This window comes from Meriones unguiculatus, chromosome 14 (assembly GCF_030254825.1).
Source record: "Meriones unguiculatus strain TT.TT164.6M chromosome 14, Bangor_MerUng_6.1, whole genome shotgun sequence".
In the NCBI taxonomy this organism is placed as follows: domain Eukaryota; kingdom Metazoa; phylum Chordata; class Mammalia; order Rodentia; family Muridae; genus Meriones; species Meriones unguiculatus.
Window position 1 is genome coordinate 38,327,777 of NC_083361.1, and position 25,665 is coordinate 38,353,441.

A 25,665-nucleotide genomic window follows, 5' to 3' on the forward strand; every position below is an offset into this window, starting at 1 on the left:
AGGGTGGCGGCCTGCAAGTCTCAAGTGCAGGGGTGGAAGAACGTGAAACAAACAAACCACCTGACGTTCTCAGTTAAATGAGAATGGTAAAAATTGAGTCAATGCTTTGGAAGGATGATATCCAATCTGGCAACAATGAGGTAGCTCTTTATGGCAAAAATTGGCTAAAACTGAGCAGCAGATACTCCCTCTGGGCAGATGTGGATTAGATGGGTAACAATCACCATCTCTACCTATCTTTTTTTTTTCTTGCACTATTAGAGATCAAACCCAGTCATATCCATGCAAGCTGATGTTCTGCAACCGAGCTACAATGTTGACTTTTCATGTCCTCTTGTCCCCAGCCTCTTCTGTTTCTTCATTGATTGTTTATCTCAGGGGAGGCCCTGCACATATTTTGACACCCCCAGACTCATATCTTTGCAAGCATTGTGAACTTCTCAGGGAACCCTGGGCTTGGCCCTGTGGTAGTTTGAAAGATTTTTGTTTGGGAAGCATATTGATTTGTATGAGTTTATTTCCTTTTGCTGTGATAAATTACCCTGATCAAGAGCAGCTATGGGAGAAAAGGGTTTGTTTTGCTTTGTAGTTCCAGAGAGTCCCTCTTCGTGGTGGGAAAGCCATGGCAGCAGGGCTTGAGATTACATTTCATCCTCACACAGAAAGGAGGGTGGGGAAAGAACAGGAAATGGGCCTAAGCTATAAAACCTCAAAGCCCACCCCAATGACATACTTTCTATAGCAAAGCTCCATCTCCTAAAGGTTCTAACTGGGAACTGTTATGATAATTGATTAGGCCACACACTATATCTGTTATAAGAAAGTTTATTTGGAAGAGGGGAAAGGGAGAGGTGTTAGGGCCTTCAGGAGGAGAGATAGAGGCATATGATTGGACATGTAGACAGGCAGACAGACAGATTAGGACAGAGCCATGAGGGCAGAGAAGGACAGAGAAAGAAAATGTGGGCCCAGAGGGAAGTTGGAACAGAGAGAGACTGAGAGAGCTAGGGAGTCAGGCAGGCCCTTTTATCCCTGAACACATCTGGTGGCAAGTAATGACCTAAGATGTTGCTAGAACCCTGAAGGCAGGAAAGCTGAATTGTTGTACACTAACAGGGATCACGTGTTCCGGTACGTGAGCCTATGGAGGAAATTTCTCATTCAGACCTCTACAAGAGCTTATGTATGTTTTTCAGGGATTTAAACTGGCTTCTGAAGGGTGAAAACACTGTGAATGAACTTGAGAACCTTCTAGAAGGAAGCCACCTTCCTCTGTGAAGTGTCCTTTCAGAGTACAGGTTGGATTTGGCCTGGATAGAAGGCACCCTCCTGGCATTTGCCTTCTCACATTACTGAAGACACAGACTGGGAAATGACCCTGTGGAGTGCTCAGTGCTCAGCTCAGAGAACTTGCTGTTTGATTGTTAGTACCCTGTGTTTGCACAGGGAAGTACAGTTTACAAAACACTTCTGCCTAATAACCGCACTTTAGGAAGGCACACACTCAGTGTCTGTCTCCCCATCTGGAAGGCAACAGCAGGATTGTCTACCATGCCCAAAGATGGACATGAGACAGTGAACGGCCAGTAATCGTGATTACTGCTTGGTAGTTCTGACCATTTCAAATGCTTCAATTCTCGGCCCGCCATTAACTTTTTCTTGTAGTGATGATTCCATTAACTACATGCTTGGAGTGAATTGACACCTTTCTCCTGAGTGATTTTCTCAGATGAGAGGGTTTCCCATGATGGTTGTGTGAATTGTGAATTGTGTGGCACAGCCCAACTGAAATCTCATCTCTGTGTTACCTCCTCCTGGAGGAATCTCAAAGTCAAAGAGCCTCATTTCCACCCATGCTGCAAGATTATCAGGCTTACCTTTGATTGAAGTCTGTGATGAGAGAGACCTTGGAGGAAAGCCTTCTTCCACCCCGTTATTTTTAAGAGAGTGATTGCAAAAGCAAAGCAAAAGCCTCTTCATCTCTAACCCTGAACCTGAGAGTGAGTGTGTGTGTTTTTGTATGTGGTGTGTGTGTGTGTGTACATGTATGTGTATGTTTGCATGTGGAGGCCAGAAGACCATCTTGGGTGTTGTTCCTCTGGTGCTTCCCACCTTGTTTTCTTACACAGTGTCTCTCTTAAATGCCTATAATTTGCCAAGTAGTCTAGACTGGTGTATAAAGTGAGGACATTACTGTTCCAATGTATGGTTAAGGGAAGGTTTTTATCATAGATATATGAGAACAGTCAGAGGCATCTGGAAAAGGTCAGAGCAAAGAAAAAAAAAGTAGACCGAACTTGACCAGCAGACTGGATATGGCCAGGGCTGTCTGTCAGAGATGGGGGAAAAGCAGGAGATAGAGAGTAGAGAATACACAGTGAATAAGTATGTGGGGGAGGGGTGGGGGGGACAATGACGACGACACAATGAGAATAGCAGGACTATAAAGGGTGAGTGACTATGAGGAGAAAAGCTTGTGAGCTGAGGGAGTTTAGGGTAAGGGAGGAGACAAGAAGGGCTAGGATGCTAGCATGGACTTTGAAATGTGATACTGAGGTATACTGGAAGCCAGCATTAGCTGTAGTTTTTGTTTTCTCAGGACAGGATTTCAATGTGTAGCATTGGCTGTCCTAGAACTATAGATCAGGCTGGTCTCAAACTCATACAAATCGACCTGCCTCTGCCTCCCTAGTGATGGGATTAAAATTCATGTACCACTACTGCCTGGTGACTTTGATATTCTAATAGGCGTCACAGGTAGCAATATGTCCCTTCTGTCTGACGTAAAGGGAACAGCTCCTTTTGGTAGAGAAGAACCTGAGGAATGCTGTCCTCCCCCACCACCTGTGCCCCGAGACAGGGTTTCTCTGTATAGCCATAGCTGTTCTGAACTTGCTTTGTAGGCAGGCTGGCCTCTACCTCACAGAGATCTTCCTTCCTCTACCACCCTGAGTGCTGGGATTTCAGCACAGTTTGGATTGCTGGCTTTTATCTAACCACCAGAAATCTAGTCCAGACTGAACTCACTTACGGGTATTTGGACTGCCTTTGGGGTTTAGGGAACTGGAGTTTCCTTTGGATTATACAGCTGGCTGACCAGCAAAGCCCCAGGGGTCCCCTTGCCTCCACCTCGCTCGTGCTGAGATCTCAAGGGCATACATACCACAGTGTCTGGCCCTTTTCTGGTTTCTGGGATTGAGCTCAGGTCTTCATGCTTCATGCAAAACCTTCAGCAACTGAGCCATCTCCCTATTCCTTGATCTTTGTCTCCATATGTTGTGTGTAACTGTTCTTATGAGACACCTTTGAGAAGGACTTTTGGGGAATTGGTTCTGATTTGCTCTGTTTATGAGTTGGTATAGAGTGGTCACCCAGCAGTTAATCCTAGATGGGGGGGCATATGGGCCCTGTCTTCTTAGTACACTGAGAAAGGGTTACAACACAGGAAATGGTCAATATTCATGTTTTGCTTTTTTAGCAGACAGGAATTTTTTTTAACAATAAGTGGTTTCATTTGGTTGAACTGAATGTTTGCACAAAGATATAAATAGTAACAGAGATTAGCATTCTACAAGAAGCCAAGCACTGTCACTGTTTCCGCACAGGTGCACTGGAGATCATGTAGCCTAGGGAACTTCAAGGGGCTTCTTCCATGTCCAGTGTACTTTCCTCACTCAGAGACCATGAAGTATTTCTGACATTCCTGGTCTCCAGTAAGCAGCGTTAAGAACTATTTCAGTTATTAATACTATTTGAATTATTTTTGTTCCCATAGTTTCTGACTGACTGGCATGTGGCCTTACTCATATTGTAGAGTTTAGACGTACTGGTCAAACCTAGTTTCCTGATATGAGGTATCTTAGATGTCACTTGCAAAATTCCCAACTAAGTATTAGTGATCAGTGATGGTGTATAATTCAAATCTAACCCCTCAGCTATACGTGCAAACAGCTTTGGGGATAACATTATGATGTGGCCCTGTTTGGCATTGTTGTTCTGCTTTGTGATGGGCTGAGGTGTAGGATTATAAACATGCAAAAATTCAAGAAGCCTGGGAGAATGAGGCCCTGGGCAGTTTTAAGTATGTAAGTTGGCTCTTAATGCTGCTATGCCTGCAAGTGCACAGAGTGGTTGTTTACTTGAAGCCAGCACATGCCCAGTAGGCTGGCTGTTCCTTGAGGGAAGGACAGTATTGTTTTATCTGTCGCTGTGCTGTCTGCATCTAGGGTAGGGCCTCCAAGAAAGCAGGTATTTAGCTAGTGTTTTTCAAGTACTATGTGAAACCTCTGGGTTCTGGTTACTTCCGTAAGTGTCTACCCTCGCGTGCTTCCTCGTGTTTGGAGAAGTGGAAGTCATGATTTTCTGGTTGAAATTACTGTTTGGGTTTGTTCCTTCTCTCTGAATAAAGCCAAAAGTTTCTTCAAAATACTATCTAATTTTTAATGTAAATTTCCTTTACAGAGTTAGGTTTTCCATTACTGTAACAAATTCCTGAGATGATCAGCTTACAAGGAGAAAAGTTTTGTTTGGGTACTCTGGTTTGGAGGTTTCACTGCACATTTGATATATGCTTTTGCTTCTGGGTCTACAGCAGGCAGCGCATCATGGCAGGGATTACACGGTGGAGCAAAGCTCTCCTCGCTTCAAGGCTACCAGAAAATGAAAAGACACAGGGAAAGGCAGTGTGTACCTGGCCCCTAAAAAGCATGCCCCAATGACCAGACCACCCACTAGGCCCTGTATCAAATCTGTTCCATCTGCCAATAGCACCCAGTTGGAGATGTGAAGTTGGAAATGTTTAGCACATTTCAGTAACATTTCAGATCTAAACTATAGTAGTCATTCACATTACATATGATTCCCAGCATTGACTTAATTGGCACATCTGTCTATCACCACTCCTGCTGTGCCTTTGAACCCTAGGGACTTACTTGCTTGTCTTAATAGCTGAAAGATTGTGTGCCTGACAGACACCTCTCTATTTCTTCACCCTCTAGCCTCTGGCAACCCAGAGCCTGTGTGAGGCACTCCAGTATCACCCCTTGGCCCTTGTCAGTTTTCAGTTTGTCTTTGTTTCTCACTTGGAGTTCTTGACTTTTCAGAGTGTGTATATTATAATTAGCTTCAGCTGTCAACGTGACACAAACCTAGAGTCACCTGGGAGAAAGGGAACCTCAACTTAAAAGTTGGACAGCCCATCCTGGCTTGTGGTCCTGTCTGTGAGGCATTTTTTTTTAACTGCTAACTGATGGCAGGAGGGCCCAGCCCACTCTGGGCAGTGCTATCTCTTGGCAGCTGGACTGGGGTGAATAAGAAAGGGAGCTGAGCAAGCCAGAGGGAGCAAGCAAGCCCTGAAGCATCACTCCATGCAGTCTGAATGAAGCTTGTAGTCTGCTTCAGTTTCTTGCTTTGGGCTCCTGCATTAATGTCCCTTCATGATGGAGTGTTAACCTGTAAGCCAAATACTTTCCTCCCCGACTTGCCCTTGGTCAGTGTTTAGTCACAGAAACAGAAAAGCAAAGAAGAACAGGGAATTACTTGGAGCAGGAGGAAGGAAGAGCACAGAGTTTTTGTCAGAATGTGTGACAGTCCTCATCACTAGTGCCTTGCCTCTGCTTACAATGCTACCATCAGTGAAAGGGAGCAGAGCTCAGCTGAGGGGATCTGCTTGGAAGTCTCGAGGGTGAAGGCTGGCTTTAGCACCTTTGTCAGGCTTGATTTGTTCCAGAGGAAATTTGGAAAGCTGGAAAACCCTAGGAAAATGAAATAGTCTGGGCGGTTGGAGAAATAATGGAAAAAGATAGTCACCGGAGGAATTTGAGATGCTTGGTTTCAGTTTTTTACCTTCTAGAATTTTTTTTGTATCCATATGGACTTCCCCATTTGCTGAAATATCAGAGAAACTCCTATGAAGTCTCCCCGCCCTTAAGGAATTCTTGACAGCATCTTGGAAAGCTAAAGTTATAAATATTGTAAATGGTACGCTAGATACAGTTGCCAAATCACAGGAAAGAGCCGGGCAAGGCAACAGAGCAGGGAGAGACACAGGCAGACAAGGAGCAATGAGCCACACCAGCCTGATTTCCACTTTCCCAGGCTTTCCAGTTTCAAGCCCACTTTGATAAAGTCTCTCTAGCTCTAAAGCAGCTTTGAAATCTGATGACAGTGGCTAGGGCCTCAGTGTAGAGGTTAAGTTGACTTTTTTTACGTTAATAAATTGACTGAGCATGTTGGTTTATTCCTATAATTCAACACTAGGGAAAATAAAATTAGTGAGTTTGAGGCCAGCCTGGACAATAGAGTGAGACCTTGTCTCAAATAAACAAACAAACAAAAATAGGGCTGGTGCCATAGCTCAGTGAATAAAGATGCTTTCTGTGCTTTCTGGGGATCTGAATTTGATCCCTAACACGCATGTAAAGGCGGAGGGAGAAAACTGGCTCTAAAAAAATCTCCTGACCTCCACGTGTAGGCTGTGGTACACATGCCCAGGCACAAACACGTGTGTACGCGCGCACACACTGTTAATCAGTTAAAAAAAGAATCTTTAGGAAGAAAATAAAATAACAACAACAAACGGGACTAGTAACTTACTTTTAAGTTTGTGACAAACAATTGAACATCTTTGAGTACAGCTTGGTGTTTCAGCATTTGCATAGGCCGCATTGATTGTCTTGTATAGGAACTATCCATCATTTTGAACATGAATTTGAGGGACAGTATTCCTGTTCTCATGTCTAGCTATTCTGATTGTACAATAGTATTTATTCTTGTCGACATTCTTTGTGATAGAAGGCTAGAACTCATCTCTCCCATCTGGTCATGACTTTGTACCCATTAACCATCCCTAAAAGTAACTGACAAGCCAGCCAGGAAAGCAGCAGCTGGGTGATCTGCAGAAGGTCAGGCCCAGATGCTCCCTCTATTTTCCTGTCTAGAAAAAGATGGACAATGGACACATGACCTCTCCTTTCTAAAGTCTCCTTCTGAAATAAAAACTCTATGTGAGCTTTCCTGGGGTGGCACTGACAGAGGTGGGGGGAGACAAAAGCAAGGCCAGCAGAGTAGGCGCCTGGCAGGTCCCCTTAGCATGTACAGGAAAGGCAGCTCCCAGGTGACTGGGACATAGGAAGGCATGTCCCCTAAGTGTAGTTTGTTTTTTGTGTTTGTTTGTTGAGTTGATATTCTTCTTGTATTCATTTATCTTACTTTTGTAAGCAGGCATAGATATACTTTGTCTTAGTGTCTGGAGCCCTTGGGAACCCTGACTAGTGAGAAAATGTGTTTCCCAAATGCATGCGTGTGTGGGAAAACAGGGGTCTGGAGGGCCGTGTGCATGCTGATCAAGTAGCAGCAAACTGTTTACTATGTTCAGCACATAAGGGAGGGGTTGAGCAGTCTCAGGATATAAACATCCAGGCAGGGAAAGCTGCGGCTGCCATTTGTGCACATTGATCAGTCTTGCTTTGGCTCTTGGGCTTAGACAGAGCAAGGCTTTGCCTTTCTGAACCTGACCCATATGAGAAATGGCTTTCCCAGTTTCCCATGGGTCTGAGGCCTTGAGTTCCTCAGCATGGTCATTTCCATGTTGACCATGCTCATTCATTCACTTGGAGCTTCCTCTGCTCCTACAGAAATGGAGACAGGTTATCAGAGAAGCATGTAACCATTAGATAGGAAACATTCCTTGTACATGGGATCAGATGTTGAAGGCTATTTCTGTGCCTTCTGATCCCATTTCTAGGCCATAATCCCTAGAGCCTCATGTGGAGGCTGTGGCTGGAGCCATGCCCAACACAGAATAGCCCATCTGCAGGCTTGCTGGGAAGGATGTGGCTGCAGTTGCCTTGGTGATGGGGCAGGATGTAGTCCTGACAAGGCTTCTTCCCCAAAGGATGGAAAGGTCCTGCCTTCCCTCCTCCCAACCTCTGCCTCTTCCTTAGGCCTTCACACACTTTTCCCTTCATTCTTTCAATCAGCCAGTATTAAGTACATGCTATGTAGTGATTCCTCTCAGGGCCACATTAATAAACAAAGCTGATGAGGCTTCCCTGTCTGTAGCCTGACATGCTGCTTCTTCCTTTGGAAATATTTGCTAAACTTGCGCGTGGCTAGAACTTCTTCCAGTATGCGTGTTGCCACATCCTCTACTTTTCTGTTACTACTGCGACAGCTTGTGATACAGCAAATGTCCTCACATGTGCACTACTGAATGTCTGTTCACCTGCATTGCATGTATAGGCCCCACAAGGTCAGATGTCATGTATGTTTCTTTCACTGTTGTGTACCTATTGCCAGTACATTGCCCACCACCCGGTAACTTCTCAGTACATACGAGTGAGTGAATAAGTAAATGCCTATTGTTTTATTTTACTTTAGGTATGTGAGTATACACCTTCCTTCCTTCCCCACCCCTGTCCCTTCCTCAGGGTTTAACACACTTTCCCCTTCATTCTTTCACAGCAAGTATTAAATACCCACTATGTAGGCAGCCCTTGCAGGGCCACATGAATAAATGACTGTATACGTGTGAGTGCAGGTATACATATGCCATAGCGTGTGTGGGGAGGACGGCCTTCCTTCCACTGTGGGATCCAGAGCTGAACTTAAGTCACTGGGATTTGATGGCTGAGGCACTTTTACCTAGTGCTGAGCCATCGTGACTGACCAATGGTGGCTATTTTTTGATGGCAAGTAGCACCATCAGAAATAAAGCTCTCTCTTTCTCTCTCTCTCTCTCTCTCTCTCTCTCTCTCTCTCTCACACACACACACACACACACACACACACACAAGCAAATCATTTGAGCTGATTTTAGAAGTCACACTGCTTTTCCAGTGACAGAACTTGCATGTTGAAATCTAGCCTTGCCTAGGGTCTAGGCATCTTGTGATTTAAAAAAAAAAAAAAAAAAAAAAAAAAAAGCATGGGCATGACCTGGCTTGGCTTTGGTGCATTAGCTCTTTGCTCTCTTCCAGAGAGGACAGCACTAAGGGACACAGTGAGAAGCGTATGTGGACTTGATATGGCCAGGGCCCCATCCTGCCAGGGGCGCCAAGCTCCATGAGAGACTGTCTTCACTTGCATTCAGCATCTTCATTTGCTATGCTGGTATTCAGAGAAAGATGTTGCCACGGCAACTACCACAACAGATGGTATTTGATCGCTGTGTAAGCTATGAAAGGGATAGGCAACAGTACTTCCTCTGAGGTTTGCTCATTTGTTAGCATGAGACCCAGTCAAACCTTGATCACAACTCAAATACGAGCTTTTTTGTTTAGTTCTCATTCCTGGCAGTCTTGGAATTTGCTCTATAGACCAAGCTGGTCTTGAACTCACAGATATGCCCCTGCTTCTGCCTCTTAAATACTGGAATTAAAGGCCATTCTGCCCTACAGGATGGACTTCTGAGTACTGAGACAAAAACACACTCTCTCTCTCTCTCTCTCTCTCTCTCTCACACACACACACACACACACACACACACACATTTGTGGCAGTTGCCATGCAGACCTGAAGTACAGATTGCTGTAGAGAACCTATTCAGTTGGAGATGATGGCCGACAGTGAGAAAGTGCTTCTCAGTGAAGGCTTTGCTACATTTGGCTCCATACAACAAGATTCTGGGGAAGGGCATCCAGGCCTTCATCTGTTCCTTTTTCCTGCCCCATCCTTCAGATAGTCACCTTCTGTTTCCAGACCTCTAGGCCACATAGTGGCCCCTGTGCTGGGCTTCCATTGGTCCACATAGACCCACGTCTATGGCAACAATGACAAAATCCTCCTCACCCATTCCTGGCCTCCTTAGGCAATACTGGAATGTCAGACTTCACACAGATTTGTTTTCTCGTAGCTAATTTTGGAAAGTGGTTTATATTGGCTGCACTGTACTAATGAACAGCTCTGGTCATATTTACATACTTTTCTTGTTAAGAGTCTCTTTTCCCTCTCTCTTCCTCCCAGTGTTAATGGGATCCTCAGCTTACACTGGGTGTCTGGATCACACATGAGCCAGGAGCCTCTTTAGAGATAGCACAAGGGCATCATCTTTGAGCTCTGACGAGCACTGGGGTACTGTTGGTGTGTGTGTGGGGGGGGGGGGTGGCTTGAGTTTCAACAGCCTCAGAGCTAGATTGCTCACCTGTGCTATATTTGGAGGAAAACCTTAAGGTAAATTGTAATCACGAGAGGACCAGGATCAAAGCAGCAGGCCTTGCTTCTGATCTCATTCCAAATGAAGGCAGCGGTTGGAAGCCAGGCCTGACCCCTTCCTGCTCTCCAGCCTCACTGTATTCCTGGGGTGCAGATGAAAAGAGTGAGGGTCCCAGCCCCCCTGTCAGGAGTGATTTCTAGCCCCAGAAGAACATGATTAAAGAATGGATTTGTGACTTGAGGGATTATTTTTTAACTTCTCCTGTGCAGAGTTCGGGACATTGGGAACAGTTTCAAGGTACTTCTGGGCTTGTGCACGACCCTTGAATGGTGGCCCAGTTTTTTGTTTTCATTTAACATTTTCTGGGAGTGCAATTCAGCCTTCTGGGTGTTGTCCCTTGTGCTTTCTTGGTGCCCTAAGACTTCCTATTCACCTAAGATGTTTCTCGTGATTCATGTCTTCAGGTTTCAGGGGGAACCCGGGTAGGTGTGGAATGGCTCTTTGGACCTCAAAGAGTATGTGGTGGCAGGCCTCTGAGCTAAACAGGAGGGCCTCCTGGGTGCAGTCCCCAGCCCTTCACTGACCTAGGTGATCTTGTTCAGAAGCCTGGCCCTACCGTTCTTGCTCACTTCCCCCACCTTGGAGCCCTCACTAAAACCAATAGCATCCAAAGAATGGAGGAGCCCAGGGGCTGACACCTGCACAGCCAAGCTGACTGACAGAATGAGGATTCTCAGCCTTTGCACTGTTGCTGTTCTGACTGGAGAGACAGAGAGTAAGGATTATCCTCCTACTATGTGCAGAAACATAGTAGGACTGTCATTGACCTCTACCTACTAGATAGCTGTTGACACCCCTCCCTCCACCCGCATCAGGGCGGCTTAAGATGTTACCCATACAGCAGTCTTCTCTTCCACACTTTCTCCCCACCCAGGGAAGGAATGTTGAAATTCTATGAGAATGGTAGAACTTCAAAAAAAATTAACTAAGGATAAAGTATGCCTTATTATGATTATACTTATTCATCCTTCTCAGAACTGAATGCTAAAAGGAATCCTAGCAGATGGCTGAATTGGAATGTAATATGAGTAGCTTTGCAAGAAGAGCCTGCCATGTGCCTCACACACATGATGCTGTGTGCACTAATGTTCTATACATGTGATGGATAACTGTGTTCCCTGATCCTTGAAAAGAGAGTGCTGTAGAAATACAGTTTTGTAGAATGCATTTCTTAAATCTCTCTCTTTCTATTTCTTTCCTGAACATTTAAATTGCTATTCTAGTACCAAAGTATGTAGCCTTGTTACATGACCCTTTCTAGGGTAAATATTAACTGTATCACTTTCAATTTTTGCATTGACAAAAATTCAGTGAAAGCTTTTTTTTTTCTTTTCCCCTGAAAATATAATGAGCTAAGTTTCTCTTGTCGGCCATATGCAAGATAAAGATGCTCTATTAAAGAGGTAGCATGGGTTATAGAAAAGGATAGTCATGGAAGAGTGTGGGTGTACAATATTTTGTTTGGTTTTTAAGATTTATTTTATTTTATATGTATGTTTATTGGCCTGCATGTATGCATGCTACCACATGTGTTTCTTCTATCTATAAAAACCAGAAGAGGGCACCAGATCTCTTGGAACTAGAGTTGCTGAGAATTGCAATATGCCATGTGGGTGCTGAGACCTGAATCCAGGTCCTCTGGAAGAGCAGCAAGTGCTCTGAACCACTGTGCCATCTCTCTGGTTCCTGTTTGTCTTATGAAAACGGGAAAACAGACTGGCTTTCAACTTTCAATTCTCCTGCCTCTACTCACCCTCCAAGTGCTTGGATTGCAGGAATGAATGTCATGCTTTTATTGTTGTTTCAAAGTGATAATGGCTTGGACTGGAAATGGTTATGCATACCTGTGGTACCAGCTAATCCAAAGACTGAGGCAGGAGGCTTGCTTGATGGATTCGAGTTTATCCTGGGCAACATAGTGAGAGTCTCTCTTTAAATAAATATGTGTGTACAGACACACACACATTGCATATACTTGTATGTTTGTGTATGCAACAGTGCCTCTTTGTGGATCCACAACTTTCCATTAAATGTTTAGCTGTACAAAGAGCAGAAACAAACCATCACAAACAATATTTTCTCTTATGACTAATATTTTCTCTTACAAGTGGATTTTTAATAGGATAAAAACAGTATTTAGAAATGTAATTCTTATACTTATATGGGAGCAGATTACCCACACACACAATGTGCCAGAACATATGCAGCCCAATTTCCCTCTCCCCTCCAAGATGCTAGGGCCTAGTAGTCTCATGACTATACAGCAGCAATGTGCCTAGTGAGGGCCTTCAAGGTGGGCTAGATGCTTGGAAGGAGAGGGAACCTGGGATTTTAAAAAATGTGCCTGGAGAGAGCACTTCCAGCTGGGGACAGTGTGGGCTCTTCTCAGATGGCACAGTTTTAGCCAGTGTTCCATGGCCTATTTAATGAGGTAGTGAAGTGGCTCTCATTATTATTAAATTAACTATTTAATCATTATTTAAGTAATTATTTAAATAATTGTTAAATCACTGTGAGAGCCAGCATCCTTTTGAGACCATGATAAAAGCATGGAACTTGTTATAATACACTCCTGGAATCAAGACTTCAGGAGACAGAGGCAGAGCTACAGACTGGGTGGAGAAGGTGTTACTAATTAAAAAGAAGAAGCAGGAGGCAACCAATATTCTCTGTGAGAGATTTATTAGGAGGGTATGGAGTAAAGGGGTACCAGGACATGGTGGGGAGAAAGAGGAAAAAGGGGGATGGGGCGCAGAGAGAGAGAGAGAGAGAGAGAGAGAGAGAGAGAGAGAGAGAATCGAGGGGGAAAGTAAGAGATCGAGTAAGAGAGGGACCACGTGTCGGTATCAGCCCTTTAAGGGGGCACAATAACCATGCCTTCCAGGTGTGGCCACCTGGCTGGCTGGCGACACATGATGAGATCATCATAGGTTGCTGGGTAACCCAGAAGCAGGTTGTGTTCCAAAATACTAACAGAAGGAAAATGCAGTTGGTAAGCAGACTGGCCACAAACTTCATGAAAACTGACACAGAGCCAGGCCACGCTCAGATTAGAGCTATTCAGATAAAACGCTTCTCACAGGCTGTAGCTATGGAAGGTATCAAGACATTGCCTGAGAATGAGGAGAAGGCAGTATGTTCATTGAGAAAGACAGTCCTTTGTTAGTTTAGAATAAACTCTGCGGAGTAAGTACTGGTTTGAGTGCATACAGATACTGAAGGCGTCTGGGAAATCCCATTGCAGAAATTAGTTGTGGATGGAAGTGAAACTGTTTATGTGTAGTTCAAATGCTATGAAGTCCAAAGATTGCTGTACCCAGTCAAAAGTGGTTTCTTTTACTTTTGGTCATCAGAGACATTCATCAAGCCAGAATATTCTCCTTTAAAACAAAAAGTAATTAGGCCTGACAGCTGAAGTCAAATCAGACCTTTGGGAACAACCTAATTGCTTTTTGTTCAAGGCCTGACATCGATTTGCCCTTGGCTTTGGTGTCAACACTAGCAAACATGGACAGCCCCCCAGACTCTGGCTGGTGGCTCTATCCTTGCTACTGAGAGGACAAAGGACAACGATGTTCCAGAGGTCATGGGCCTCTGTGGTCACCTACAATGCCTGCCAGACTGAGAATTTTGTGGGTAAACACCGATTCCCGATGAAACTGCCACTCACCAATTGGACATTTGGCTGCCTCCATCCTTAGTGACTGGAAATTTCTCATAGCAGCTGGAGACTGGGTGGGTCTATCAGTTTCATCCCCACCTCTGTGTAAATGGCAACTGCTCCAGTTTGAGGATCACACTGCAGTGACATTGATCAAGATGAGCGATCCCATTCCACCCTGGTTATTTTTGGCATCTGTGAGCGATCCAAGGCCTCGACTTCTGGCACCGAGCGGTTGGGATATTAAGTAACAGCTTCCTGTGCGTGTACAGACAGCGCTTTGAGAGTCCTAACCTTGCTCCATCTGTCTCACTGGTCGTTTTGAGTGCACTCTGCTTGCTGTTGGTTCCTTGTGAGTGTGTCAAGAGAAAGCTGAATGGATGTTAAATGTATCTGTGTTTTCCCCCTCTAGATTGAAAACATAGATGCCTGCTTGAATTTCCTGGCAGCTAAGGGAATCAACACCCAGGGGCTGTCTGCAGAAGGTGAGTCAGAGCCCACTTTTCATCATTAGGAATGCCTACCTGTTACCTAACAATTAATTGCTGCAGTGAAGACCAGGGGTGTCCTGGTTGGGCACCCTTTCAGGCAGAGTTGAGGATGCTAGCTTTCTGACAGCTCACAGATCACTCTAAGAATGCAGCCTGATGTGCATGCCATGTCTGCATGCCACAGAGGGTGTGGGGGAGAGAGACTGAGAGAAAGAGGACGTTGCTCCAGTTGGAGAAGTGCCTGCTTGAACAGCACTGATTCCTGGTCCTGTAGTGCAGCAGGATATCAACCAGCCATTATCTGTGGGAAAGAACGTTCAACCACAGAACCAAGTTCAACCACCAGCGCCCAGGGGGACCGATTAGTCTTTCCCTAGTGGTGGCACCTTACCTTGCTCTTGAAGACAGAGAGAGTGAGGTTTGTGAACACAGCACCACCTTTTAACCTCCTGATTAGCTTTTAATTAACTTGTATTTGGTGCCTAATTAGCGCCAACAGTGTCTGCTAGTGGTTTGTTGTTAGATGGGGTAATGGTTTGGAGCCTGATGACCAGAGTTATCTACCTCCTCAGGCACTACCCCATCTGGAATCTTCTCTCCCTCTCTTTACTCTCTTACTCCCTCTCTCTTGCTCTTTTGCTCTCTCTCCTTCCTTTCTCCACCCCCTGTTTGCAAACACAGGCAGCTGCCAGCTCTGAAGCTGCCATAGGCCAGGCATTTTCCCAACCTCGTAGGGCTGCACCTGCCTCCAGTTTTCCCGGAACAGGTCAAGAGCAGTTGAGTCGTTCCAACTGCTCCTCCTAGCATAGCAGGAGTGTGCTCTGAAAAGATGAAGGGAAACGTTGCCCCTGGAAGCTGGGGTGGGGCTGAGGGGAACAGTGAGGCCGGAGTCCACAAATAGAGCAGGTAAGTTTGCAAACCTCATGGCTCTACGTGGCCATAGGCCTTGTCTTTGCTAAGAGGTGAAAGCTTGGATCTTCTGAACCATTGTCTTCACCATGTTGGAGGTGGGTAGCCTACATGGCTTCTGGGAATAGTGTGCCTCTGTGTGGAATGTGTCAGAAAGGGGTTGTAATTCTTCTTTTAGCAAGCCTGGCGTTGGGCAGGCCTGGTCATCCCATTCCATGAGTCTCTGGAGTAGCTTGGCCAACCTTAATATCAGGACTTACAGAAGGATCCTTAGAAAATTGTCCAGCCTAGACTGTGGGCCTCGTCTTGGTGGTCTTTGTGTACATTGCAGGGATCTACGTTCAGTGGTAGACGCAAATTCAGTGTGCAGATGTCTGCCTGTGTTATTCCTGAGTTGACCAGTAGGTGGCAGAACATGTGCCTCTTAGTGTCTGGCATGGCTCAGGCCCCTGTCTTCCCGTACAGCACCTGCAGGGCCTTCTAGAGTTGTGCTCTCCAGCAAGGAGATGTTGACTGTATGGTCTTGCCTTCCTCCCTGAGGCCTGGAGGTGAACCCTGGCCACTTACCAGCTGTCTGTTGTCTGCCTTTGTGCTTCATTTGTTCTGCCATCTGCCCTTCTTCTCTCTCCCCTAAGGCATAGGTGTCTGCCCAGTAAGTATCTACTGAACAAATGCCAATTGTGCTCTGGTGGGCCTATCTGCATTGGCTCCAGTTTTCACTGCTGAAGCTGGAGTTTATGGAACTCGTGGTTCACTGGCTGGAAGCTATAATGAGTGGGGCTGGGGAGATGGCTCAATAGATAAATTGCTTTTTGTGTGAGCATGAAGACCTGAGCTGGAGCCCACAGAACCCATATAAAAAGCTGGTCATGGCATCTCATGCCTTGCCTATAAAACCTAGTACTTGAAGTTGAGGAAAATTGTTGGTGACAGGAGGATCCCTGGGACTCAGTGACCAGATAATTAGCCAATTGGTAAGCTTCGGGTTCAGTGATGAGAGGCTCTGTCTCAAAAACCCAAGTGGAATTTGGCTAAGGCTGAGGATCTGGCTTGCTTCCATGTATGTGGACCTATCTGCATTGCCCACGTGGCACGCCTGGGTTGGCTACCCAGAGGCTATTTAAGCTGTGGGCTGGCTTTCCCCAGGGTCCGAGGATTGTTCAAGGTTTCTGAATAAACTGCATTGAAAAAAAAAAAAAAAACCCAAGTGGAGAGTGATGGAGGAAGACATCAGAGGGTGGCCTCTACAGGCTCCTACACAGTGCATTTGGACACACACCCACACACACTCACACACAGATTATGAGTGACATCTCTAGTAAGTGTGTATTCACCTTGGAAAAGCTAGAGACACAGCCCTATCTCTGGAAAGGCCTCCAGGCTGTCCAAGAAGGGTGTCTGGTTTGTTTGTTTGTTTGTTTTTTACTTGCACTGAGTCCTGTACTTCCAACAAGCACACTCTTATTAGTCATAATCAACTTGTAGACCTGGGTACCCAAAAAGTACCCCGTGTGCCTAGCCCTCAATGGAGTATACCTCATACTTGACCCCTGCTTCTCTACCACAAGGACGGACAGATGCGGGGCCTGGAAGAACAAAGCCCAGGTATTCTCAGGAACCCCTCCCCCCAGAACAGGTTGTCAGATATGACAGGTGGAGTCTGGAAGGACTGTGGGCAGGGCAGATTTTGAATATCACCCCAGGGCAGGGCAGGCTTAAACTGGCAGATTCTGGCACATCTCCAAAAGCAAAAAGATGGGGCCGAACTTCAAGGGCACCAAGAGTGCAGGAGGCATGGGCCAGCCCCCACCCCCCCAGACCAGCAGCATCTCTGTGGCCTGTCGCTGTAGCCACTGCCCCTGGGCACCCGCCGTCTGGACCTGGAACAAAGACTCTGTGTGGCTCTCTAAAGGCAGGTTGGGACAGGCTTGCACTATTACAGCACCTCAGGACAGGTGCACATAGCCCGCCTGTTCCAGAGCCAGCTGTAATCACTGGGAAAGGGCGGAGGTTTATCTGTGGGGCTTTCCAGCTGCTGCTTCTGAGGAGGAGGAGCCTGGGGCAGTCAATTGGCTTCAAAAGGAGAACAAAAGGCATTAAGACAACATTATTTTTTAAGCGCTGTGATGATTTTTCTGTCACTACAGGTGACTGTGAGCATGAGTGGAGGCAAGTGGGAGGCCCTGGACTCAGCAGTCCAGGCAACTCTTGTAGGTGACTCCCGAAGGAGGAAGGAGTGTGCGCTTTTGAAGTGAAATCAGCTGACAACTTGCTCCTCCTTTCTTCTTGGGTGGGAGACTAGGAAGTCTCTCTAGACCTTTGGGTGCAGAGAACAGGTGGAGTGTGTCCATTTACTGTCCTCACATCAGCAGGGTTTGGCACTGAGTGGCAGTTTCTATCCCTCTGCACAAGGGTCCCCATGGGCTCTGCTTTTGTGCTCTTGTCCCAACTTCCCCATAGATAGTGCCGTTGGCGGGACACAGGGCAACCCAAGTGGGGTGGGTGGTTGGGTGGTCCAAGGCAGTTATGCAGGCAGCTCATCAGCAGGAGCAGTGCCACAGACCCACAGGGCTGGCCGGAGTTGGATAGGAGTTTCACAGTTGCCACCTGCAGCCTCCCCTCTCTGGGGCAGGTTTGTTTCACACCGCATACAACCAAGTGTGAAGGTGCTACTTCTAAGCCCAGCTTTGGGGTGTAGAGCCAGGAGTATCACAAGTTTAAGCTCATCTTTGGTTATATACTGAGACCAAAGCCAGACTGAGCTACGTGAGACCTTGTCTCTAAAAACTAAAACAAAACAAAAAACAACCCAACCTTTCATGTATCCATCGTACCTGTCATTATTTATATTATCTCTGCAGGTTTATCTTATATCTAAAATAAATTAGTACTTTTCTGCATTGGGAACAAAGGGATCAGGCAGAAACCAAAGAAGGGATGTGTCCTGACAGTAGTGAACATCACCAGAACTGAATGGTCTGTGACATTTATTATTCCACAAAGGAGGATGGCCCAAGAAGAGAAAGCAAGTATCTCACCAGCCAGAGTCTCCCTGGGCCAGGCACTTCAATCTGAGTGTTCCTGTTTTTAACCTGTAGCAGTCTAGGTGACCTTGGCTGATCACATGCAGAATGAAGCTCCCTCCCAAAGCCTTGGGAAGAGTCAACATTCTTGTGGGTTTAGGGCTTTTGTTTCTAGGTTTCCTCTGTGGAGCTGGCTCACCAGACAAATACCATTTAGAAATGTGGGCAGAATACAAATCTAGCTATTTGGGATTCTGTCTGTTACAGACCACCCATAGGATAGACCATGTGGCTTTCAGAGCTTTCAACTTTTTTGAGTTCTTTGCGATATGAAAACAAAACTTCACAGTTTATCAGCTGAGGAACAAACAAGCGATCTATGGTATGTCCATATAGTGATGTACTATGCAGCACTGTAAAGCCCATGCGTGCTCTAACATGGTTGAACAAAACTTATACTAAGGACCGGTGATATAGCCCAAAGATGGAAGGCTTGCCTAGTGTGTGTGAGGTCTTAGATTCAATCCTTAGTGCTATAAAAAGAAAGCTTAAAAAATATGCTTAGTAAAAGAAGCCAATATAAAAGCTTACAGATTATGTGATTTACATACAGTGTCTAGGAAAGGCAAATCTGAAGAGGCAGCAGATTCATGGCCACCTGGACTTTTGGGACTGATTGCCTTTAGTGCAAGAAATTGCATTAATAGAAAATGTTCCACTATGAGAACTGATTAAACCCACTAAAAATCATTGGATGGTATACTTAATTTTATGTATAGGTACTAGGTGTGTAATACTTCAGTTTATTTGAAGAAGAAGAAGAAGAAAGAAAGCCACTGTTGAACTTGGTCCACTATTAGTATTTTTTGTGATGATTTTCTTTGCATGGCCCTCAGATTCCCTGTCAGGCTGCCCTTGGGTGGAAAGCCCCACAGGGAGCTAAGGCAGCTGCAGGTTGGAGGGCATGTGTTTTATGGACTTAGAATACACGGTGAGGTGGTACTGAAGACTCAGTTTCTCAGTCCCATGGCAAGGTACATTGAGATGTCCTCAGTGGTGGTAGAAGGAACTGGAGGCTCCTCCGCCTTGAGTCTTACAAGAGCATGAAGTCTCTAAGGGATAGACTGCAGAGATTCAGTCCCCCATGGTTGGCTTAGGAGTTTTCATGATCTTTATAAGAAAAGTTCCAAGAAAAAGTGTGTTTGCTAGAGTAGTACCATGACCTCTGACATGTAGAGACACTTTAGGGGAAAGGGAAGCAGATAGTCATGAGCAGCAAGTGGCTGATGCACAGTCTAGGGCCATAGAGAGAGAGCAGACACGCCCAGCACTGACAGCTGCACCCACTGGGTGGGCTGACAGGTTTTGGATACTGATATGGACATGCCCACTGCTATGTCAGGCAGGTGCTGAGCCCCTGGACATTCTGGGGCTTTTTGGTTTTTCTTGTTTGTCGTCCTCTGTTTTTCTTGTGTGGTTTATTTTTTAAAATGTATTAAGGAATGTTAGACACACCAGGAGACTAAAGAATAAATACTATATGCCCAGCAGCTACCTCAATAAATAAAACATTATCTGGTCTGTTTTTAAATTCACCACATATGATGGGTATGCAAGCAAGCCAAGTCACACAGTGTTAGGAAAACTATCCCTTGAGCTAGGAGATAAAAAAAACCCTGGATTCAAGTCCCACCTTGGAGAGTTTCTTTCTGAGTTTCCAGTCCCCATAAGTAACAGGAGTGACAATACCCACCCCCATCCAGGGTGTTAGGATGACAAAAACAATGCACTTGTGTCTAGCTTGGAGGTGCACACTAGTCAGTCATAAAGCTTCCTAATTATAAACCACCCACCATCCCAATAACTGGAAAAGGCACAAAAATAGATTTTACATAAACTTCATCTCCACGAACAGCTGTTATCTCTCCAGTGAATCCATGTTTTGTGGGACATTGGCGTTTCCCCCTTGTTCCTTCACAGGTGTTCACCTGAATGTCCGTACATTCAGAGATGAAACAAAGAGAGTTTCATCTCTTACTGGGGTCTCTGTCCAATTGACGACCCCTGATGTGTTGTCTTTCACTGTTAGCTTCAGTTTCCCCATAACTGAAGTTGCTGAATGAGCCGCCCTCCCTGCCCCAGCCTCACAATATGTGATGCCTGAGTACTTAAAAGGACATCTGGGGACAGGATGCAGCTCCTTTGGTTTCCTTGGGCTGGAGAAGAAGGCAGCTGGAGCTACACAGCAGAGCTCGGGAATGTGCCCTCACCTCTGGCACTTTCTGTGGAGCTGTGTACCAAGCAGTAGTTCATAAGCAATGGCTGGGCATTGGACCAGGTCAGCCTTGACTTTCACTTGTCACTGTGTGTCATTAAGAGCCCTATGTATCAATAGCGTGGTTTGGGACTGGATAGATGGCTTTGTAGGTACAGGCATCTGCCGAGCCTGACCACCTGAGTTCAGTCCCCAGGGCCCACATGATGGGAGGAGAACATTGACTTCAACAAGCTGTCTCTCTGACTTCCACAGGTATGCCATGGCATCCCCCTCCTCCTTGTGCACACAAAGCAAAGTGCAGTTTAAAAGTAATTATAGTCTAGGGACTACAGAGATGTTCCAGTGCTTAAAAGCATTGTCTGCTCTTACAAGGACCTGGCTTCAGTTCCCAGTAACTAGTTTCCAGGAATCCAACACCCTCTTCTGCGGGCAAAAGACACAGAGGCTTTGAGTCTTACAACATGAAAACACATGTAAAAAATACAGTTACACACATTTATGCGCATAAGATACTCATATGCATAAAATAACATATATAAAATACAGTGTACACACATTTATGCACACAAGATACTCATATGCATAAAATAACCCTTTAATAAATAAACCATAGTTTGCACAGTAACTTTGGGAAAGTCATCACTGAGAAGGATCATGGCTACCACATGGAGCTGGAGCTGTATGGCCATTTTCTTTGGGGTTCTGGGGCTGTGGTCTTCCTATAGCACAAGAGTGATAGAGAGCATCATTGAGTATGCACTGTGAGTCTTGGCAGAGATGCTTGCTCTCATTTGCTCTGTAAATACAGCTTTGTGTGTTGGGGCTGGCTATGGAAGTGTCATTGCCCGGAGAGAGGAGGTGACTCGCACAGCAGGAGAGTGGTAGAGTGCAAGCTGAGTCTGGAGGTGTAGACTTGGTAAATTCTGTGCTGCTGCAGTCAGCCTTCTAGCCTGCTGGCTTCCGAAGTGTGGCCTCACAGCCTGGGGAAAGGAATGCTTCAGCAAAGCAAATGCTTTGTACTGGTCTAACTTTGGGGAGACAATTGCACACAGGTCCGAAGCCCTGGCTGGCTACCCTTCCTTCTTTGCAGGGAACACGGCTTGTCCTGGAGGCATACATTACTTTCCTTCACACATTCTTCTCTGCATTGGACTTTGGAGGAAAGTCTTGTGCCTTCCTGGGCAGGTTTTCTCAGCTAGAGACCTGCGCTCCCCCTATAGGCCACTGACTCCCACCCTCTCACAAGGCCCCTAAAGCTTGGCTTTGGTTTTGTAGCTCCCTTACTCAGCAGGACAGCAGGTGGGATGGGGGCGGGTATGGAGAATATCACCTCCCTGGGTTTTCTTCTCTGACGTTCCTCTGTTCCTCTTCTTCGGTGGCCCTACTATACCCCCTTGGGGTCAGGGTAGCCTCTTGCCGTTGGCAGCTGTTGTTTAAAATGCTCCATAAAAGGATAGATGCTCAGCTTCTGTATGGAATAAATATTTTATTCCTTGCCACAGCTCTTTATACATGCCTTGGGGCAAATGCATTTTAATATCTGAAAAGTGCTGTCTGGAATTTAAAATCCTTCCCACTCTGTTCAAATTTATTTTAATATAGGAAGTATTCCGTGGGAGTCCTGATAAAAGCTGCTTCTTATGCTCTCACCCCTCACTCGAAACCTGAATTAGAGTTATGGATTCAAGGGACAAGAGAGGCGGAGCCATGAGTTTAAAAGGAAGATGACTGGGTAGAGGAAAGAAAGGATTTGGATTCAGTGGTGGCCGTTTGGCTTGTCTAGTGTGGCTTGAGGCTCAGAATGTGAACTTGGCAGACTGACCAAGACCATAGTGTCTCTGCCAGTACCAGAGAGAAATCCAGGGCCCACAGCTTTGCCCAGATCACCGGCTCAGTCTTGAGGAGGACGCTCATTCTTTCAATGGTATTCTGACTGAGAAGTTCCTCCTGGCCCTTGCCAGCCAGCCAGCCGGTTCTGACTCACCTGGGACATCTACTACAACCCCATAATTTCTCCGCGGTTTAGGGGTGACTGTAACGGACCTCTAGGAGCTGAACACGTGTGGGGTGGAGAAGTCCATTGAGTGTGGAAAAGAAAGGCTGACAGAATCTCTATTTTATTTAAATTTTGCAAAGACATTCTTGCACACTTGTTCTAAAAGCTTTCATACATATTAAGCAAGGAACTTAAGTTTTAGTTTCAAAAACAGCAAGCAGATTGACTATGCCAAGTCATTTTCAGTTTAGACTGAGAGGGCATGTTACACACAAAATTAGGTTTTCCAAAAAACATTTAAATTTCATGGCAACTTCAACCATGCCATCAATTGGACAAGGTTTACTGTTTCCCATATTTATGCCCCTAGTGACAAGACCCTCTCTATTGTCTTGCAGAGATCAGGAATGGGAACCTCAAGGCCATTCTAGGCCTCTTCTTCAGCCTCTCCCGATACAAGCAGCAGCAGCAGCAGCAGCAGCAGCCACCGAAGCAGCACCTCTCCTCATCACCTCTTCCACCTGCTGGGCCTCAGGTGGCCGGGACGCCTTCCCACTGTCAGGCTGGCATTCCTCAGCAACAGGGGCTGGCCACTCCCCAAGCTCCGTGCCAGCCCCTCCAGCCAGCTTCGCATCAGCAAGCAAAAACACAAGCAGAAATGCAGTCCAGGTGGGCTCCTCTTGGGGACAGATGGTGCTACTGATCCCCAGGCACCCTTCACCATAGCTGAGTAGGGTAGACTGCGCGATCTATTCTCATCTGTGAGGAACCAGCATGGCCTCGAGATAGATACAAGACTCCTCTATACCCAGTGGAGATGTGTGCTGGTACAGGTCAGAATGGTCAGCAGCCAGTGCGATTACCTGCTCCTGGCATAGCTGGCTTGTAAGAGTACTCCCATGGCCTAAATCACTGCAAAAATGGACTCCAGATCCCTTTGGTGTTGACCTACAAGCCAGGTGTTCACTCAGATGCAAAGGTCATCTTCCTTAGTGCATGCAAAAGTTATGTGCTGACACATGACCCTCCTTTGTCACAAGAGAAGTAGAGGCAATGCCTAAGAAAACTGGCAAATGGCAATAGGAGTCAGCTGCTTTCCCAAGGGGGCGGGCAGTCTACTCTTGGGAGCAGTGACCATGGATGTGACTGGATTCTGTTGACCCTAGACAGTGGGAGCCATGTGCCTCAAGCTTAGTGGAGGAGGCTCATGCTGAGCAGGAACCTCCCCTGCCTACAGGATAGGAGCTGGGATTTTGCCACTGTTTCCAGAGAGACCCGTGCCTGCCACTCACACTGGCCACAGAATGAAGGAAAGTGGAATTTATAGCCTGTGCTTCTTCAGTGGGAACAGACATGCAAATTCCTAAGCCATTCTATAAAAGATTTCCCACAAGTCATTTGCTTTAAGGATGGGGGTGGGAAGACTGGTGGATTAGGAGCTGGAATGCTTTTGACTTAGGAGAAAGTCCTGTAGAAATGCCCATTCCATCTGCCTTCTTCTCAGCCATCAGTTGTTAGCTGTAAAAGCTAGTGCCACTGATCTGATTGGTTGCTTGATTTCATTGACTGTGTGCTGAAACACACCATGCCCCAGAGTACCAGTACAGAAGGCTTTCTCGAACTCTTTGGACCCTTTAACACATGCTAGCCACGAACCCAAGCCCTGAGCTGCTTGACCCCACCTTCCAATCACAGCTGTGTTTCCCCCATGAAAAGTACAGTTTCCCACCTGGCGGGGTGTTAAAGCCAGGAGTTACCAGTCTAATGTAAATGAGGCCCCTTAATTAATTATCTAATTATCCAACTTGCACTATGGAAATTTGTGAAATAGAGTTGCATGAACTAGTGATGAGAGAGCGAGAGAGACACCAAGCAGTCAGCACTGCGCTCTTTCCTTGGAGGGATGACTGACTGGGAACAGTCCCCTGGTTAGAGGCTGGCTGGTAGCCCCAAGGGATTTGTTCACAGATCCTTTCCCTGAGATGCTCACTGGAATTATAGTGCAGACAAAAGTTTCTGTAGAGGAAAGTGGAGAGAGTGTCATAGTTAAGTTGTTATGATTGTTGTTGCATGTCTGCTAGGAGCCCTGAATCTGCCGGTTTCCATTCTTTTATCTGGTTAATGCAAAGCCTTCTATGTGCCAGCTGCTGTTAGTCATCTGTGAGTCAAAGATGAATGCTAGCCGTGATAGCTGCTCTGTACACGTTCCTGGCGGAGGCTGTACAACAAGCCTATGAACAGGGAGGAAGCGGGGAGAGGCAGTATGTCCCCAGGAAGATTATAGGATTCAGGGTTGATGATTTAGGTTGGGTCAATGAGAAGGCCTTTCTGAGGGCATGGCACCTAGTGAAGGCACATGAATGAAAATAAATGAACCATGCAAACCTCAACTGTAGAGATCTGTCAAAGATCTCCAATGTGGAGGCTCTGGTAGGAGCAAGCTTGGCATGGAAGGAAAGGAACTGGAAGGTTGCCTGCAAGCTAAGAAGGCAGCTGCTTACCTTCCAAATGGGGGACAGTTGTGTGTTGATGTGACACCAAAGTCAGGCTGAATGGAACGAGCATGGACGCTGTGCTGAGGCGCCAGGAAGCTACAGGAGGCTCAGGGTTCAGTCAGATTTACATTTTTAAAAACTCTCCAATGAATGAGCTTGTGGGGGAACAAGAATGAAATGAAGGCCTGTGGTGAAGGATGTCCTCGCACTGTAAGTAATGTGAGTGACTTGGAACAAGATGGCCTGAGGCAGATGGAGATAGACTCTGAAGGATGTGATAAAAGTTGAATCGAAGGGCCAACAACCAGATTGACTATGTAGAGTGGGGGAAGAAGAGGAAGCCTCAGTAGTAAAGCCTCTATGTTTAGGTTGTAAGAAAACTAACCTGCTGTTAAAGGACATTACTTCAAGAACAGCCACGCTCATGAACATTTTTTTAAAATTCATTTACTCCAACTGCAGAAGGCTTCTTACCTTCTTATAATGTCATGATACCCCACACAGGGTACCATGGAATAGGGTTTGTGTGATTATATCCTCATTCACTCCTCTGTCCCACCAGCCTTGATCACTTGTGCACATGAGTGATCTCATCTTAT

At 46.0% G+C, this 25,665-nt stretch overlaps 1 protein-coding gene across 8 annotated transcripts in view; it reads left to right on the forward strand.

The window, feature by feature from the left end:
* Nav2 (neuron navigator 2) overlaps positions 1 to 25,665 on the forward strand; it is a 348,443-nt gene that overhangs the window by 131,075 nt on the left and 191,703 nt on the right. For all 8 annotated transcript variants that reach the window (XM_060367213.1, XM_060367205.1, XM_060367207.1 and 5 more), the window contains exons 4-5: positions 14,287 to 14,359; positions 22,970 to 23,240. In XM_060367213.1, coding sequence (XP_060223196.1) covers positions 14,287 to 14,359; positions 22,970 to 23,240 — 344 coding nt within the window. The remainder of the gene's footprint in view (positions 1 to 14,286; positions 14,360 to 22,969; positions 23,241 to 25,665) is intronic.